This window comes from Acromyrmex echinatior, chromosome 15 (genome assembly GCF_024713525.1).
Source record: "Acromyrmex echinatior isolate Ae372 chromosome 15, ASM2471352v2, whole genome shotgun sequence".
NCBI lineage: Eukaryota > Metazoa > Arthropoda > Insecta > Hymenoptera > Formicidae > Acromyrmex > Acromyrmex echinatior.
The window spans coordinates 7582584-7597127 of NC_141866.1; the positions used below are offsets into that span (position 1 = coordinate 7582584).

The window sequence follows — 14544 nt, forward strand, 5'->3', positions numbered from 1 at the left end:
ATCATGAGCAAACGATTAATTTTTTTTTATTCCTACGTATTACATTGTTATGTCATATCAGGAACGTTTTTATATCCCAAGATTATAGATATTTAAGAAGAAAAAAGTATAAAGATGCTTATCCGACACTTTTATTATTACGCATATCTCTATCATTTTATGGGGTCTATAAACAGGTGTAATCTAATAAACGTAAACTCTTTATATATATAGTTGCATTACAGTACAAAGAATGTCTATCTGATAAACGATGGTGTAATGACACAGGTTTAATGCAGCGTGTATGATTAATAGTGTGCTATATATGAGTAGTGTATATTTAAAGGCGTATATATATATGTATATATGTGGTGTGTGTGTGTGTGTGTGTATGTATATATATATATATATACACATATACACGTATAATTAAACAGCATTTATACGTGTAAGCGTTTTATCGCTACATACATCACAGGTGCATTGCGAGAATATAAACGCGCTCCGACTTTGATTTCGTTACGAGCCCATGCATCATCGCCGATGCATAAGTGATCAAAATGTGGAATCATTAGCCGTTGGATTCGCTGCTGGCACCTCATTGAATTTGGAATCTTGCCTAGAATTAATCTACATGAAAATCGGAGGCCTCTGTAATGGCGCCGCGCCACTTTCGAATCGACCGCGTTGTACACGATGGAAGAGATCATAGCAAAACCGAACACACACCGCATGCACATATATATATGCCCCCCCCCCCACACACACACACACACACACACACGCACGCACGCACGCACGCACGCACGCACACACACACGCGTAGATACACGCTCGAACGTCGTGCAATTAGTAAGCGGAGCTCATTATGGAGATTCCTCGCGTAACTAAATACTTAATACAGGTCTCGTTGTCTTTTTCTCTCAAACATTTGCTCTCTTTTTCTCTTTTCCTCCCAGCTTTGAATTCGTAAAGAGCCACGGCGTTGCTAGAGGCAGACAACCCGCATATAATGACAGTCGCTAAGAGAAGAGAGAAGCCCCTGGCGTTTCTATAAACGCGCAATATATATACGCGCGCGCGCACATGCATACACACACACACACACACACACACACACACACACACACACACACACACACACACACATACACACACACAAGCAGATATTATGCACGCATGTGCCTCCCTGTATGAGAACCTGCTCTAAACGCGTCGGACGGATCGCGTGTCGATCTACGCCGAGATATTTGTTACTTTACAGTTGTATCACGTTTTGCGCGTGGAAACAAAGCCATTGTTTGTAGTACGTACACGCTACGCCCGTCTGAGCTGACCGGCCGCGCCGCAAACCGACGTTCACGCCGATCGGGGATGCGAGGCGCCCTGTCGAAATCTGTTGACCTCCGACCTCATCCTGTCAAATCCAACATGATGACTTACGTTTGACTTTATCGTTTTCGTTGCAGTGAATCATTCTAAATTTCTTCTTTTTAGCGGAATTCCATATAAAGGAATATTTGTCAAGTACTTAAAATTTTAAAAGGATACGAAATCTGAAAATAATTCTGTTGGACCATCAAAATAATTATGTAAAATATTCAATCTGGTAGCTAGAACATGAAAACATTTACTTAACATGCTTGAGATTCCTACGTAATTATTTTGATGATTTAATAAAATTATCTTCAGATCTGTATTAATTAAATTTTTTTATATTTTAATTTGCATTTCACTATTTTTGACTCTCATTTGCCTTTTAAATGTTTTTACTTTTGAATTTTTGAATATCGACAATCCTTTGATAATTGTATGTTTTAAATTTTTAGATAACCTTAGCAAAATTGTTTTTTTTTCCATGCATACGAACGTATTTTGTCATCGGTATTACAAATTTAGCTCCTCGTAACTAACTCTAGCTTCTCTTTGATATTGTTGCTTTGCCGCGAATTCTCGAGGTTCAAGTCCGCAGCACATAAGTTGCAGGCTTGTGGAACTTCTTTACATCTTCCTACGCATTTAGCTACTTTTTTTCTTCTTTTTTATTGTACCTCTTTTTCCTTTCCATGGCGGTGGGTTACAGTCTGCGTTTTGCCGACGTGTGGAGGAGTCGTGGCGGCGGCACGATCTGATGAATTCGTGAGACGTCGTTGATATTTCAGTGTCAGGGTCGGCGGTTTTTGTCATTTGTAGCGGCGTGCTTCGGAACGCTGTGTATACCGGTGTGTCGCTAAGCTAAATCGAGTTTAGGCTCTAATTACACGAACGACGACTACGTCGTTTCGTATACTGGGTGTTCTACGCATCGCGCACTTTCTCTCCAAGACACGTGCAAACATTAGACGTCATATTCATAGAGAACATCGTTTTAATGCCAAAGAGAATAAATCTTAATATAAGCTAATAGAAATTAACACTTGTAGCATATTCAGTCAGAAAAAAATGTAAATGAATGAAATTATATTTTTTATCTTAATCTTGAATAGACTTCGTTGAGAACAGTAATTTTAATAATTAGAGATTGCGTTAATCTAATATATAAAAATTGCAAGGGGTGATGGAAAAATCGGCTCGAGGACGATGAAAAACCTCACGCGAGAATCTAGAGTTGAGAGAAGGTGCGTGTACCCCGGGACACACTGTATATGTAGAGGGAGAGAGTATGAGCCGCGCGTATCGTGTCACGCTGCACAGATAAGGATCCAGGTTTCGTTTTAATGCGGCTACGAATGCTCGTTAACGACCTCGTGGTCCGTCGCCTCGGCTATTATATTCATGTATATACGTACACGCATACGTGTTGGGCATTCGCACCAAGTCGACAGCTTCGCGAACCGACTCCTCCCACACAGACGGACGCTTCCTTCGGGATCGCTGTTATGAAAGCGAACCCTCGAATTAAACGGCACCCTCTTAATCCTCTCTCGTTTGTTTCCTCATCTACCTGCGTTATCTCTTCAACTTGGCGTTAACGACGGCCATTGGCGTTGATCACCTGATATTCGACGTCAGAAATATAAACAGATCTATCTTAGCTGTGTGGAGGATGTTCCCAACTCTTTTATCGTATTTTATTTATATTGCATTTGACAGTTATTGCTTAACACTATTTTCTAACTTTTTTCAATTTTCTAATTCTCCGTTTGCCATCATATTTTTACTCCCTGCATTTGCAATCTGTTTTTTTTTACTGTTTTAAGCTTTCAAAAAAATGTGAAAAAATTTAGAGTTACTTTTTAACATTTTTATTACATTATCAAATAGTTTTTTAAGATATTTTAGGAAAGGAATCCGAACTTTGCTTTCTTTTATTTTAGAGAAACTTAAGAGTGAAATTTCGCTTGTGCCAACGAAAACTTAAATTGTAAAAAGCTGATACTTATAGCTGAGAAATATTTCATAATTTTTCAACTTAATATAATTCAGAAGCAAGTGCTGTTTCATGTATATTTTTGTTAAGAATGATAATACTGTCTAATGTAAAAAATTTTTTAAATCAACTGTAAAGGTATTATGTTATTTCATGTAGAAAATATTAATTAGTTGCACAGCAGGTTCCGATGAGTTCTTGTAATTGCTACCTTACTACCTTGAAGAAAACAAATACTCTACTCACGTTTGTCTCTTTCTCGAAAATATAGAAAAACGCGACCTGAACAAACTCGACGAAGATTAGCCGATCGCTATCGGTTCGGTTGTCTTACCTTAACGAGCTGGCTACAGCCCCAGCCTGTCTCAAACCATTTCTCCCGTTTTGCTCCGACTTGACTCGCCCTCTTCCGCTTCTCCGGCTTCCGAAGGGAAACATTCACGCAGGTACGAACGCACAGTATTTCACGATATACACTGCTAGATATGAATAATGAATCCGCTCTCTTTTTTTGCGTCGTTACGAACGGATTTACATCTCAAGGGTCGAAAACGTGGCGACGCCGTCGTAAATCTTGTCCGTAGTCTTGTCTGCTGTTAATTTGTAGATGACGTCAACATAGTATCTACTAGAAGAAGCGAATTATCGTGTACAAGTTATATCAAGCCTAATTTAGAATTATCTTTAAAAATACATGGCATAATTTATGGTTTTATGGTTTTTGCACGGTATACTTAAAATATGATTTTTTTGTATATCATATATGAAATATGTATTTCAAATACTTTTGATTTATTTTTATGTGTATTTATTCAGATCTAGAAATATCAGTTTTTTTTATCGAATTTTCTCCGAAAATATTGCGTTAAATATTTTAAAAATAAATTTGTTTTTTTTATATAAAATGCTAAAGATATAATTTTCGATTTATCACATAAAATATTTAAAAAATAATTTTTAATATATATAATTTTTAATATTTACATATATACAAATTTCAAAATTATTGAACTTTCTTTTATTGAATTTTTTCTAAAAAATATCACGCGTTATATATTTGTATAATCATTTGTAGTTGGAACAAAATACGGCAATTTTTAAGGCACTTTTCATTACAAAACCACACACATTTACGGCAGACGGCATGGAGCATTGCCGCTTTTTTTCAGTAAATCATTCTACATATATAAAAATATATATGCCGACGTTAATGAGAGAGAATTTTCAAAATACCGCGACAAGGTCTGTGAAAAAAAATCCGCAATGCGCGCAACAGTTCCTGCGGGAAATTTACTGCTAATATTTTTTCGCTTCACGGACGCATTAGAGTTAAAACACTTGGAATATATAGCTTTGTACTGACTTTGGAAAATTTATTGGTCCTTTCCTGTCCTGTCCTCGGATTGCGCTCACTGTGTTGTAACGAAACGCAGACCTGGCGCCACTCAGAAACGGCCATCGTTAAACGATCGTTAAGACGAGATCCTATCTTTCTTTGAACCTTTCTGACCGCTCGTCCCCTCCTCTCATAGGTTTCGATTTCACAAAAATATTCTCGGCGATTTACGCAAAACGTCAACTGCAAACGATTTGTGGAATTATAGCTTTTCCGGAAAAATATACCTGTCTTTCCGAGAAGAAGATCCGATTTGTTTCGCTGCTATAAATTCTTTTCCGTGTGTATTCTTTTTTGATAGCCATTTATACAATTACATACACGCGCTTGAATCTGCCAATGTATAATAGCATTTAAGAAAAGCTAAAATCTCAGAGGACAGATAAATAGTGATTAATTAATATAGTTGCGTTACGAATTCCACCGTTGTGGTCACGAGGGAGAAAGAGAGGCCATTGCGATGCGCAAGGTCGTTACTTCCCGTAACGAATTGTTCATTTAATTTTGCTGAACATTTTCGGCCGCGGTGGGGCTTGGTTGTAACCCCGGACAGCACGTTCCAATAAATCGAGAACGAAGCGGAAGTTCAGAATAGAAAAAAATGCATTCGAGTTTTCTTTCGCGGGGGAAACATTATTCGGCATGAAAACAGAAAAGGGACGAGCAGTTTCATTTCAAGTGGGCTACAGTTTTGTGCTTTTTCTAGATGTTATCTGGTTTCCAAATTTTTTTACACGCAACAGCACAGAAGAGAACAATATAAATCAGAGAGAAAACGAAATAGAGAGAAGGCAGCGAACGGAGAGTTTATTACATCCAATTAACAACTGTTATTTCTTTAGCGATGAAAGAATGAATATTATACAATTTCCACGTGCATTTAACACAAGAATAAGGTATTTTTAATTGTTACAGAAACGTTTCAAGAGATGGTCCGTGCTAAAATATTTGTAATGGAACTTTTGCGTCGAATTAATCGAAGGCTTTCGTTCCTCAGCGGGCAAACGAGCTTTTAAATCTGAATCGATCGGCACGCGATATTTTCCATCAGAAATATTTTAACGAGAGCGATGTCGAGCCGGGAATTATATCTGTTTGCCGGGGCTTCTTTATTGGATTTTGAGAGTTACGAAAAATATCAATTAAACATAAAAGCACCGGGCCGTGTCATCCGATAATGGTGGAGATCGGTTGCCCCGGGGGCATGGAGTAATTGGGATGAAGGTGGGGGAGAGAGAAAGGGATTTTGGAGAAAACAATACTGCAAATAATACAAAGCAAATTGCAGTCGCGATACTTATCGTATCTATCGTATGGATAATTGGCGCGCGTGTTAACGAACGGTTTCCCATGCAATTTTGAATCGATCACGATATTTTGCCTTTGCATATAATGAAGGCTTTCTATTTATTAAAACTATACATTGTCGGTCTTTGCAAGTTACATTTAAATATATTGAAAGAAAAAAAGAAAAAAAATATTAATGCCTTTGCACGCATTTAAAGCTAATCTCTCGATCCATCTGTTAATCTATCCGCATACAAAAGATTTTTATAATTTTTGCGTGACAATTTAATGAAAATCTAACGAGTATCTTCAATACGGAAAGAACAATTTTACTGAAGTATTAAAAAATTTATCTAGATATAGATCTGAAAATAATTTTGTAGATTCATCTCAATAATTACCTAGCAATCTCAAGCATGATAAGCAATACTACAAACGTTTTGACATTTCAGCAATCAGTTTGAGCGTCCTATACAATTATTCTGATGGTCCAACAAAATTGTTTTCAGATCTATATCTAGATAAATTTTTAGATAACTTCAGCAAAACCGTTCTTTCCGTGTATGTATCCCAGAATTACTTGCAGCTGCACTCGATTTCTCTCTCTCTTTCTCTCTCTCTCTCTCTCTTTCTCTCTCTCTTTCTCTCTCTCTGTCTCTGTCTCTGTCTCTTTTCTCTCGTTGATAGCATATGTGGTTATGTCTACGTCCTTCAGGAGCAAATATAACTTTCCATAAACTCCTCAATCACTTCGATGTTCGCAAGCCCTTGCGTTCATTTGTTTGGCCACTAATTCGTTCGCCCTCTGGGGGTTTCACGGATTCAAAGACGAAGACACGCGCGCGGTGCGGGGATAGCGAATGGAGGAGGGGCACAGCTGGAACCAAACAGTTCTCCAGTCTGTGATTTCCAGCAGGTTCATTAGCGCTCCTGTCCTTTGATTAATAGCCGCCGGAGGATATCATTCGCCACCGGTTTTCTTACAGATCATTTCACCGTCACCTATCTAGATGGTCGTTAAGCTGATCCTCCTACAAACCCCTCTTCGAGACAACTCGCGTATGAAATCGCGTCGGTCATGACGTTTTCCATTACGAATTTACGTCAAGCTATCATCTTGCTGTCAATGCTATCACCACATGTCATCACATTACTGTAACCCCAATTTTAATATCGGGCCGAATGTGCGTCCACGCCTTAAACACCGTTATTAATTTTGTAGGAGTGTCCCGCGTAATTGGGATAATTTAACATTTCGTATTATCGATATACGACGATGTAAAGTCGATATTAATCTGATAGTGCAAAATAAATTTAACAGAAAATATCGAGAACTTGTGAAGCAAGATTGGAATGGTATTTATGACGACGTGACTCAATATACTTAACATTGAAATGTGTTTACCGTTCAGTAACTTCTACATTAAATAAAGCTACGAATATTCAACTTTCTTGCTATTCGTTTATCTCTCTTGTCGTGGAAATGTAATCATGAAGTTTCCTCTGGCATCAAGTGACAACTCTGCGAGAATGCTACATTTTTTGACACCGGCTGCGACGCATTTCTTTAGAAAGTTATCGATTATTCTTTGCGGTTTGTGGAATTATTCATGAGATCTTTCACGCTCTGAAAGGTGCCACCTGTTCTTCCTAGCAGAAGAAATAGTAGATATGAAAAGCAGTCGTCGGATCTTTCGTATTGGTGAGCTAGTCACACTACGACGTAAAATTATTTTTTGTTTTCATAGAACTATCATCTACTTGAATAAAAAAGTTTAATTCATTTATTTGTTGAGGCAATGTCGATTACGTAATTTGTTCGTTTATTAATAATTCCTCTTGATGAGGAAAAATATTATTTCATCACTAATGACTTTTTTGGATTTAAATTCTTTTGGTATCAGCGAATGGTATTCCATATCTTGCGAAAAATTCAAGGACTATTTTGCTTAACATCGCGATTGTAAATAATTTTAATACGACAAAACACGACACGATGTCTTTCCTGAGATTGATTCTTTGCCGCAATTAAAGTTTTAACATCAATATTTTAATTGTGAAAATTCTGATAGAAAAATTTAAATCTGTAAGAAACAAATAAAATATAATTTGATTGTTATTAAAAAGTTAAAGTTGTTAAAATTGTTTGGAAAGTATACCAAAATCTTTTTAGATTTTTATATACTTCGGGATAATAAAAAAATTGCTCTGTTTCTTGAAAACCTTGTTGCTAACGGAAAAGTTGAAATGTTGGCAGCGAATAATTTATACTCTGAAAAAAAAATCTATATTGCTACCAAATATTGAGTGAAATAACATCAGTTCGAGTAATATAAACAAAAACAATCTTACTCTTTTAAATATTTAGTAAGTATTAGCAAATATTAATATTAATCAACTATTTGGTAATATTTATTAAATATTCAAGAAAAAAATTATTGTTGATTATATTAACTAAACATTTGATTAATATTATTTCACTCAACTTTTGATAGTTATTATCAGACTTTCCTCAGTGCACTCTTTTTTTATGTTGCTGAAAACAATAGAGAGACAATTTTTAATTTTCTATTATTAGTCGCAATTTTCGAAGAAATTGACCTACGTCACGAGTGTGTTTCACTTGGCACTCACAACACTCGCATCATTTGTCCCTGTTTAAATAAACAACAAGAATGAAATGACTGTGAGCGTACTACACAGCTAAAGTCGCAGCAATGCTGACGATTTATGCCGATTTGGGGAGGTAAAAGGAGGCTAAAGGAGGAGGATAAAGAGTAAAGAATGGCGCCCACGCGTTATGCTAACATTCGCGCCGCCGACACGGGCTGGGTGGTCCCGCTCTGCTCCACCTACTCACCCTTTAGTCCCTCTCGTAGTCCACACCTTCATCGCCTGAGCGAGCATACAAATACGACTAATTTCACTGATCGGAGACCTCCGAACGATCTTGACGACCAATAATCGACCAATGTCTCAAAGGTATGGCTGGTCTTGGAACCGCCCGAATATCCTGCACACATACAAACGAGATTTCTTTCTTTTAAATGCTCTTCAAACTTTGTAATCTGCCTCCCCTCCATAAGTAACGCATATCGAGAGGCTGTCTTTTCGAGTTCCGACCGGATGTAGCCCACGAGAGTAAGCGCATTATGTGAACAATCGGACATTTGTTTGCTAATCTGCGACTGTGCTGCTTTAATCCTGTCCGCTTTTGTTGGTGACGCGAACGAAGTAGAATAAACGAGAAGTTAGTTAGTTTAGAAGTTAGTTTACGAGAATATCATCGGAATAATATTATCAAACTGGCATATAATAATTTCGAATTACGTCATGTTTTCACGCGAAAATCATTTACCAGATGATTATTAATTCTAAATGTTACAACTTTAGTTCTTAGTTATAATTTGATTCAGAATAATTGTAACAAATCGCGATCGGATAGCGTAACAGTACCGGGGAATCATCACCATTCGAGAAGAACAACGTGGGGTCTTCGGCGACGTTAAAGGGATCGAGATGAGGAGAAAGAACGAGAGAGGCGGAGGTGTGAATGAAGCTTGCTTGTAGCGACGCCTCCACTCACAGCGCTCCCGTTGTGTCAACACCTTGGACGAACATTCCCACCACCAACCTAACCCATCAGAGTCGCGGTTCTCCCGCGTCTTCACCACACCTCCCCCTGTCTTCACGCTCCTGAATTCATTCGGATGATAAACATCTTGGCCGCTCCTTGCATAATTCGTCGCGGGGAGGCATCTATTCACGCTCTCAATGAGCCACGACGGTGTGAATGATTTAAAAGAAGATAAGAGGCTAGAGCAGATTAGAAAGATTCATCATCATAAAGTCGATTTTATATTCCTCTAATTTTTTTGTACCGAGCTTACGACGATAAACTTTACAACGTCATAAGCTTTCAAGCTTTAACGACTTGTTGAAGAGCATTGGTGAGTTTATTAAATGAAAGGAGAAATGAGTTATTTTTAAAGCGAATATAAAATTTACATATTTTTTGATGTGTTATATTTGAAAAATTTTGTTTACTAATTTTTATAAAGAGAAGCAATCGGCAATTTGTCATTGCTCATAGTGATGGAAGATTTGTCTGATACAACATTCGAGCTTACGGTTCCCTGAGAATCCCCGAGTTTCGAATGTCTCGCGCAGAGACACTAAGTGGAAATTGTTGTCAAAAACGGCGGGCTCGTACCGCGCGTACCGGTTCGATGATTCCGCCGGCTGGTGGGTCATATATTTCGAAACCTGCTACAGCGAAGAACGCGCACGTGGGCGCGAGAAACGAATGGAAAGACACACTCTTGCACTACCAATTTACCTATAGCCGCCGTTGGTCGTTTAGTCGTAAGAAACAACACATAATTTGCATGCGTGCCACGTAGTCTTCGAGCGAATTCAGTCCTCGTATGTGAAAATGATACAGTTATTGGAATATTAAAATATTAAAAAAAAATTTAATATTTTCTGATTTCATTTTATTTTATTCTTCAACTTGTCTCTTTCGCGACAGAGACCTTCTAGTTCAGGAAACTGTCGCATTTCCTTGACGAACATCAGGCACTCACATCTCTAAATATCACGACTACTTCAGCTTCCTTTCGTCTCGGCCGATGGCAATAAAGTCATATTGTTTTTGCGACGTTCGCGTCGCTTTAACGCCCGGCAATATAACTTTAACAACTCTCCCTATACGGCCCGCGATGGAACGCGAGAGAAGAGGAAGCCGCGTTGCGCGGTGCGCTGGCGATGTGCAGGCGGGAGGAATGGGATAAGGCGAACGAGATCCAGTGACTTTGTGCCCAATGCGGCGCCAGAACCTCCGGCCCGGGGTCCCGTGAACGCCGCAGGAACGTCGGACGTTGTACATCGTCGGACGGACGGTCCATGGGTCCGGATGCGGCGGGATATACCTCCTCGTATACATCGTGAGGCGACCCAACCCACCCGTTAGACCCTCGTAAAATTTTTTCTCGATCTTTTTGGCCCTCGATCCTCTTCGCAGAGCAAACGGTCCGCTACAGCTTCGACGTCCGAGGATTTAATTTGGGCGACTACGGCGTTCTCGTTTCACGTTCTCCTTTTCCCTCCCTCTGCCTCCTTCCCACTGATTTCTCTCTCTCTCTCTCTCTCTCTCTCTCTCTCTCATTCTTTCTCTCAGTCTATCTGCTCTTTTCGAGAGCCACTCTCCTCGATCCTTATCCGATGGTTTATCATATCCACTCGCCGTGAAGGATACCATCCTCGAACGAGGCGCGGGCGCGGTTGGCTCGTTTTATCGAGACGCGTCCCGTAATCGCCCGTCTCTTCGGTCGAGAGGATTAATATGATATAATTAATAAATATCGACCGTGACACTTGATTATTCGACGAGCGTAAATTAATGGCGTCGCGAGAATCAGGATAAGAGGTACATATAAATGGAGGCAGGTGATCCCGGTCAGTCTAGAGATTACGATTATTATTTAGTATCTCTCCTTATATTTTTTAAAGGTATATTATGATTACGTTTTTGCATATTTTTGTAATGATGGTAAAGTGATCTACGGAATCGCATCACAACTTAGGAATGTAATCCTTATCCGCTTCACCTGTGCCTTATCTCAACGTACACAGACGACATTAATTAAAGAAAAAAAAATTGGAAAGAAACTACCTTCTCCCACACTTATCGTGTCATTTAAGGCGTTTATCTCGTCAACGACTGTCCCCCAGATGTAAACATTATTGATGCGATAATGAGTCGAGCTTTCCGACAGTTTCTTACAAATAGGGAAGAATCAGGGACCAGCACTCTGGTTGAGCTTATGTCGCACGTGGCACCCAAAGCATAACGGCGTAAAGTTTCTTGCTCGTAAACGCTTCGAGAAAAAACATTGACTTTTATTACACTATATCTGTTTTACGTTGTCAGACGTGTTCTGCGACACTTCTTCCCGAAGAACCGATCCGAGAAAAAAAAACCGTGTCTGCTGGTCCCTCCGTTTAAATGATCTTGGTGCACGATATTTAAAGCTTTTTATCATCATTTTACTGTCAAAACTAACGATGAATTATGGGAATCGCAAGAAAGATAGAGCCTTCATAGCAATTAAGACTTATTTGTGAGAAATAGAGAAATTTGCCCTATCAATTTTTATTACTGATTGATAAATAGATAATTGTGGCAGATATTTTGTATAAATAATCTGTGACAATGCGACAACTTGCTGAAAGGAAGAAGACGAATAAATGCTCCACCCTTTGAACTAAGACAGTCTCTTCCTCTTCTCTTCATGCCCCTCTCATCCTTCTTGCGTTGCTCCTCTCTCTCGTTCGTCGTGTATATGCTAATGCGAGACGAATGTCTCTCCCTTTTCCCTTTCGTGTCCTCTCGCCTCCGAAGAAGATAGAGAGAGATAGAGAGAGAGAAAGACAGTATCTTGTGTCTTCGTACGCTATGTCGACGACTTAGGAGGACGCGTTACCCCGTGGGCGTGTTTGTTCGGCTAAAATCTCCGCAGTGGGATGGCTATGCAGTTGCACCCGGTGCTTCGTCTGTTTCACCCTCTTCTCCTTCGTCCCCTCGTACCTCAACGTGCAATCGATTGCCTATCGACACGCTGCGATAGATTAGCTAGAATTATCGCCATGCGAATCAGGCAATCGTATACGCCGACATTGAAATCGACCGAGAAGAAAGAGGACTATATTCATTGATGCATGGTGTATTAGATCACTCGAATGAAGAATGCATTTTTCGCTGATGCTTATTTATTACACGTATACCCCACGCAGATGTCTCGATATGTATTGATAAATATTACGAGAGGTTTCGATATTTGATGAATTGAAGAGGATATATAAATCAGAATAAATCTGCCTGCAATCATACTTTTTCTCACATCGTTGCACTTAATTTATATTTTTAATATTTATTATTATCGTTTTATAAACAATCGTGACAGTGACTTCGGTGTCGTGTCGCAGAATATATCGTTGCCGGTCACAGACGTCGTAACGGGGACGCGTTGCTCGCTGGAGGAATATTACGCGAGAGGACAGTATCAAGAAGCCGAGAGAAGCGCCGAGGTAAACGTCTGAGGTTTCCCCGAGGGGACGACAAACGCGTGAGAGGTACAGAGAGGCACGGTGATTCCTCTGCGCTGAGAATTCGTAACACGTGTAGCCCGGTGGTTTATGGTGATTAGTAGTTTACTGGAGACATTTCCGTTGCCTGAATCGTCCCCGAGTTTCCCGTTCTTACATTAGTTACTCGATTCCGTCTACAGGGCACGGTACCGCCTCCCTTCCTCGAAATGTCGCCCGAAATGAAGCCACGAGTCTGCCTCGTAATTTACACCTAGCGGAATTGCACGGTTTCTATCAACTATCGCAAAAATAAAAAAGAAGTCGTTCACAATTTTTCTCCATATGTTGTATTGCTTTTCCTAAATATTCATACTCGCTCAATCAAATCAATCCTGTATCTTAGATAAGAACTGGACAGAACGTGAAATCTTAAGAAATCTCTCTTAGGAAAATTTATACTATATCTTACGTAATACTTTATGCAAATTTACTCTACTGACAACTAGAGTATTTTTTATTTCAAGAAAAAGTTGCACGCGCCCGGTATAATTTTCTGTTTTCTTTTTTTTTATTATGCTTTAAAATACATTTGATTGTCAAAGAGAATCTGGATCTCGCGAGACTACTCAACTAAATAGTTTCAGGAAGCGAGAATGGTGTGGGCGTGAGTCTCCTAATTATTAGCATAACGTACAACGTCGTCTCGGGTGACAGTTATATCCGGACTAGAGAATCTGGCGACTCTGTTAACGTTTACTCGACGCCGCCCTGAATTCCAGTAGGTTAGCGACAGGGACAATCTCGAGTTCTCGAGTGCTTCATCAGCTTAAGGACGGCTTGAGCTCTTGAGCTTGTTTCCTCATACTAGGATACTACTTACTCATTAAAATGTGAAAAATGTGTTTGTGTTTCTACAAGCGGACTAAATCAAGTTTTTCCTTAACTTGCCCGAGTTCAAAGATACATCCGCAAGAAAGACCTGCCTTTTCGCGTGAACTAAGTACACTCGAGAAACTCGATCGGTGGACTGGTATCTGGTGAATCTCAAGTAGTCACGCGACGGCATGTGAAAACGCGTCGCAACACGTGCTGCACGCATGTTTCCGCAAAGTCGTGTTGCACCGGTCGACAGTTTACGAGCCAGCCGAAGCCACGTCAAGCCGCTAGAGAAGAACGTTGGCAGGAGTCGCATCGGCGCGCAACAAAAGAGATCATGATACTCTAGAGAACACTTGCTGTCAGGCTAAACATTGACCACCCTTCGCAATCGTCGAGCCATCCCAGCCGCGACCTGTTGATATTACGTTACGGATCACTCGTCTCGTAAGATACGTGAGAACACGAGCGGTCTCGCAAGGACCACGCGCGATGCCGCCAGCTCCACGTCCTGTCATTTATCTACCGCGTAGGGGGGCCAAGGATG

At 39.7% G+C, this 14544-nt stretch overlaps 1 protein-coding gene across 6 annotated transcripts in view; it reads left to right on the forward strand.

Annotated features, from left to right (window-relative positions):
• Window positions 1–14544, forward strand: part of LOC105147015 (sosondowah) — a 355053-nt gene that overhangs the window by 300479 nt on the left and 40030 nt on the right. The window contains exon 7 of one of the 6 annotated variants that reach the window (XM_087413829.1): window positions 13020–13667. The exons of the other annotated variants lie outside the window; for them this stretch is intronic. Within the exon in view, the coding sequence (XP_087269955.1) occupies window positions 13020–13133 (114 nt within the window). The 3' untranslated portion in view covers window positions 13134–13667. Of the gene's footprint in view, window positions 1–13019; window positions 13668–14544 lie in introns of those variants that run through there. 6 annotated transcript variants of the gene reach the window in all.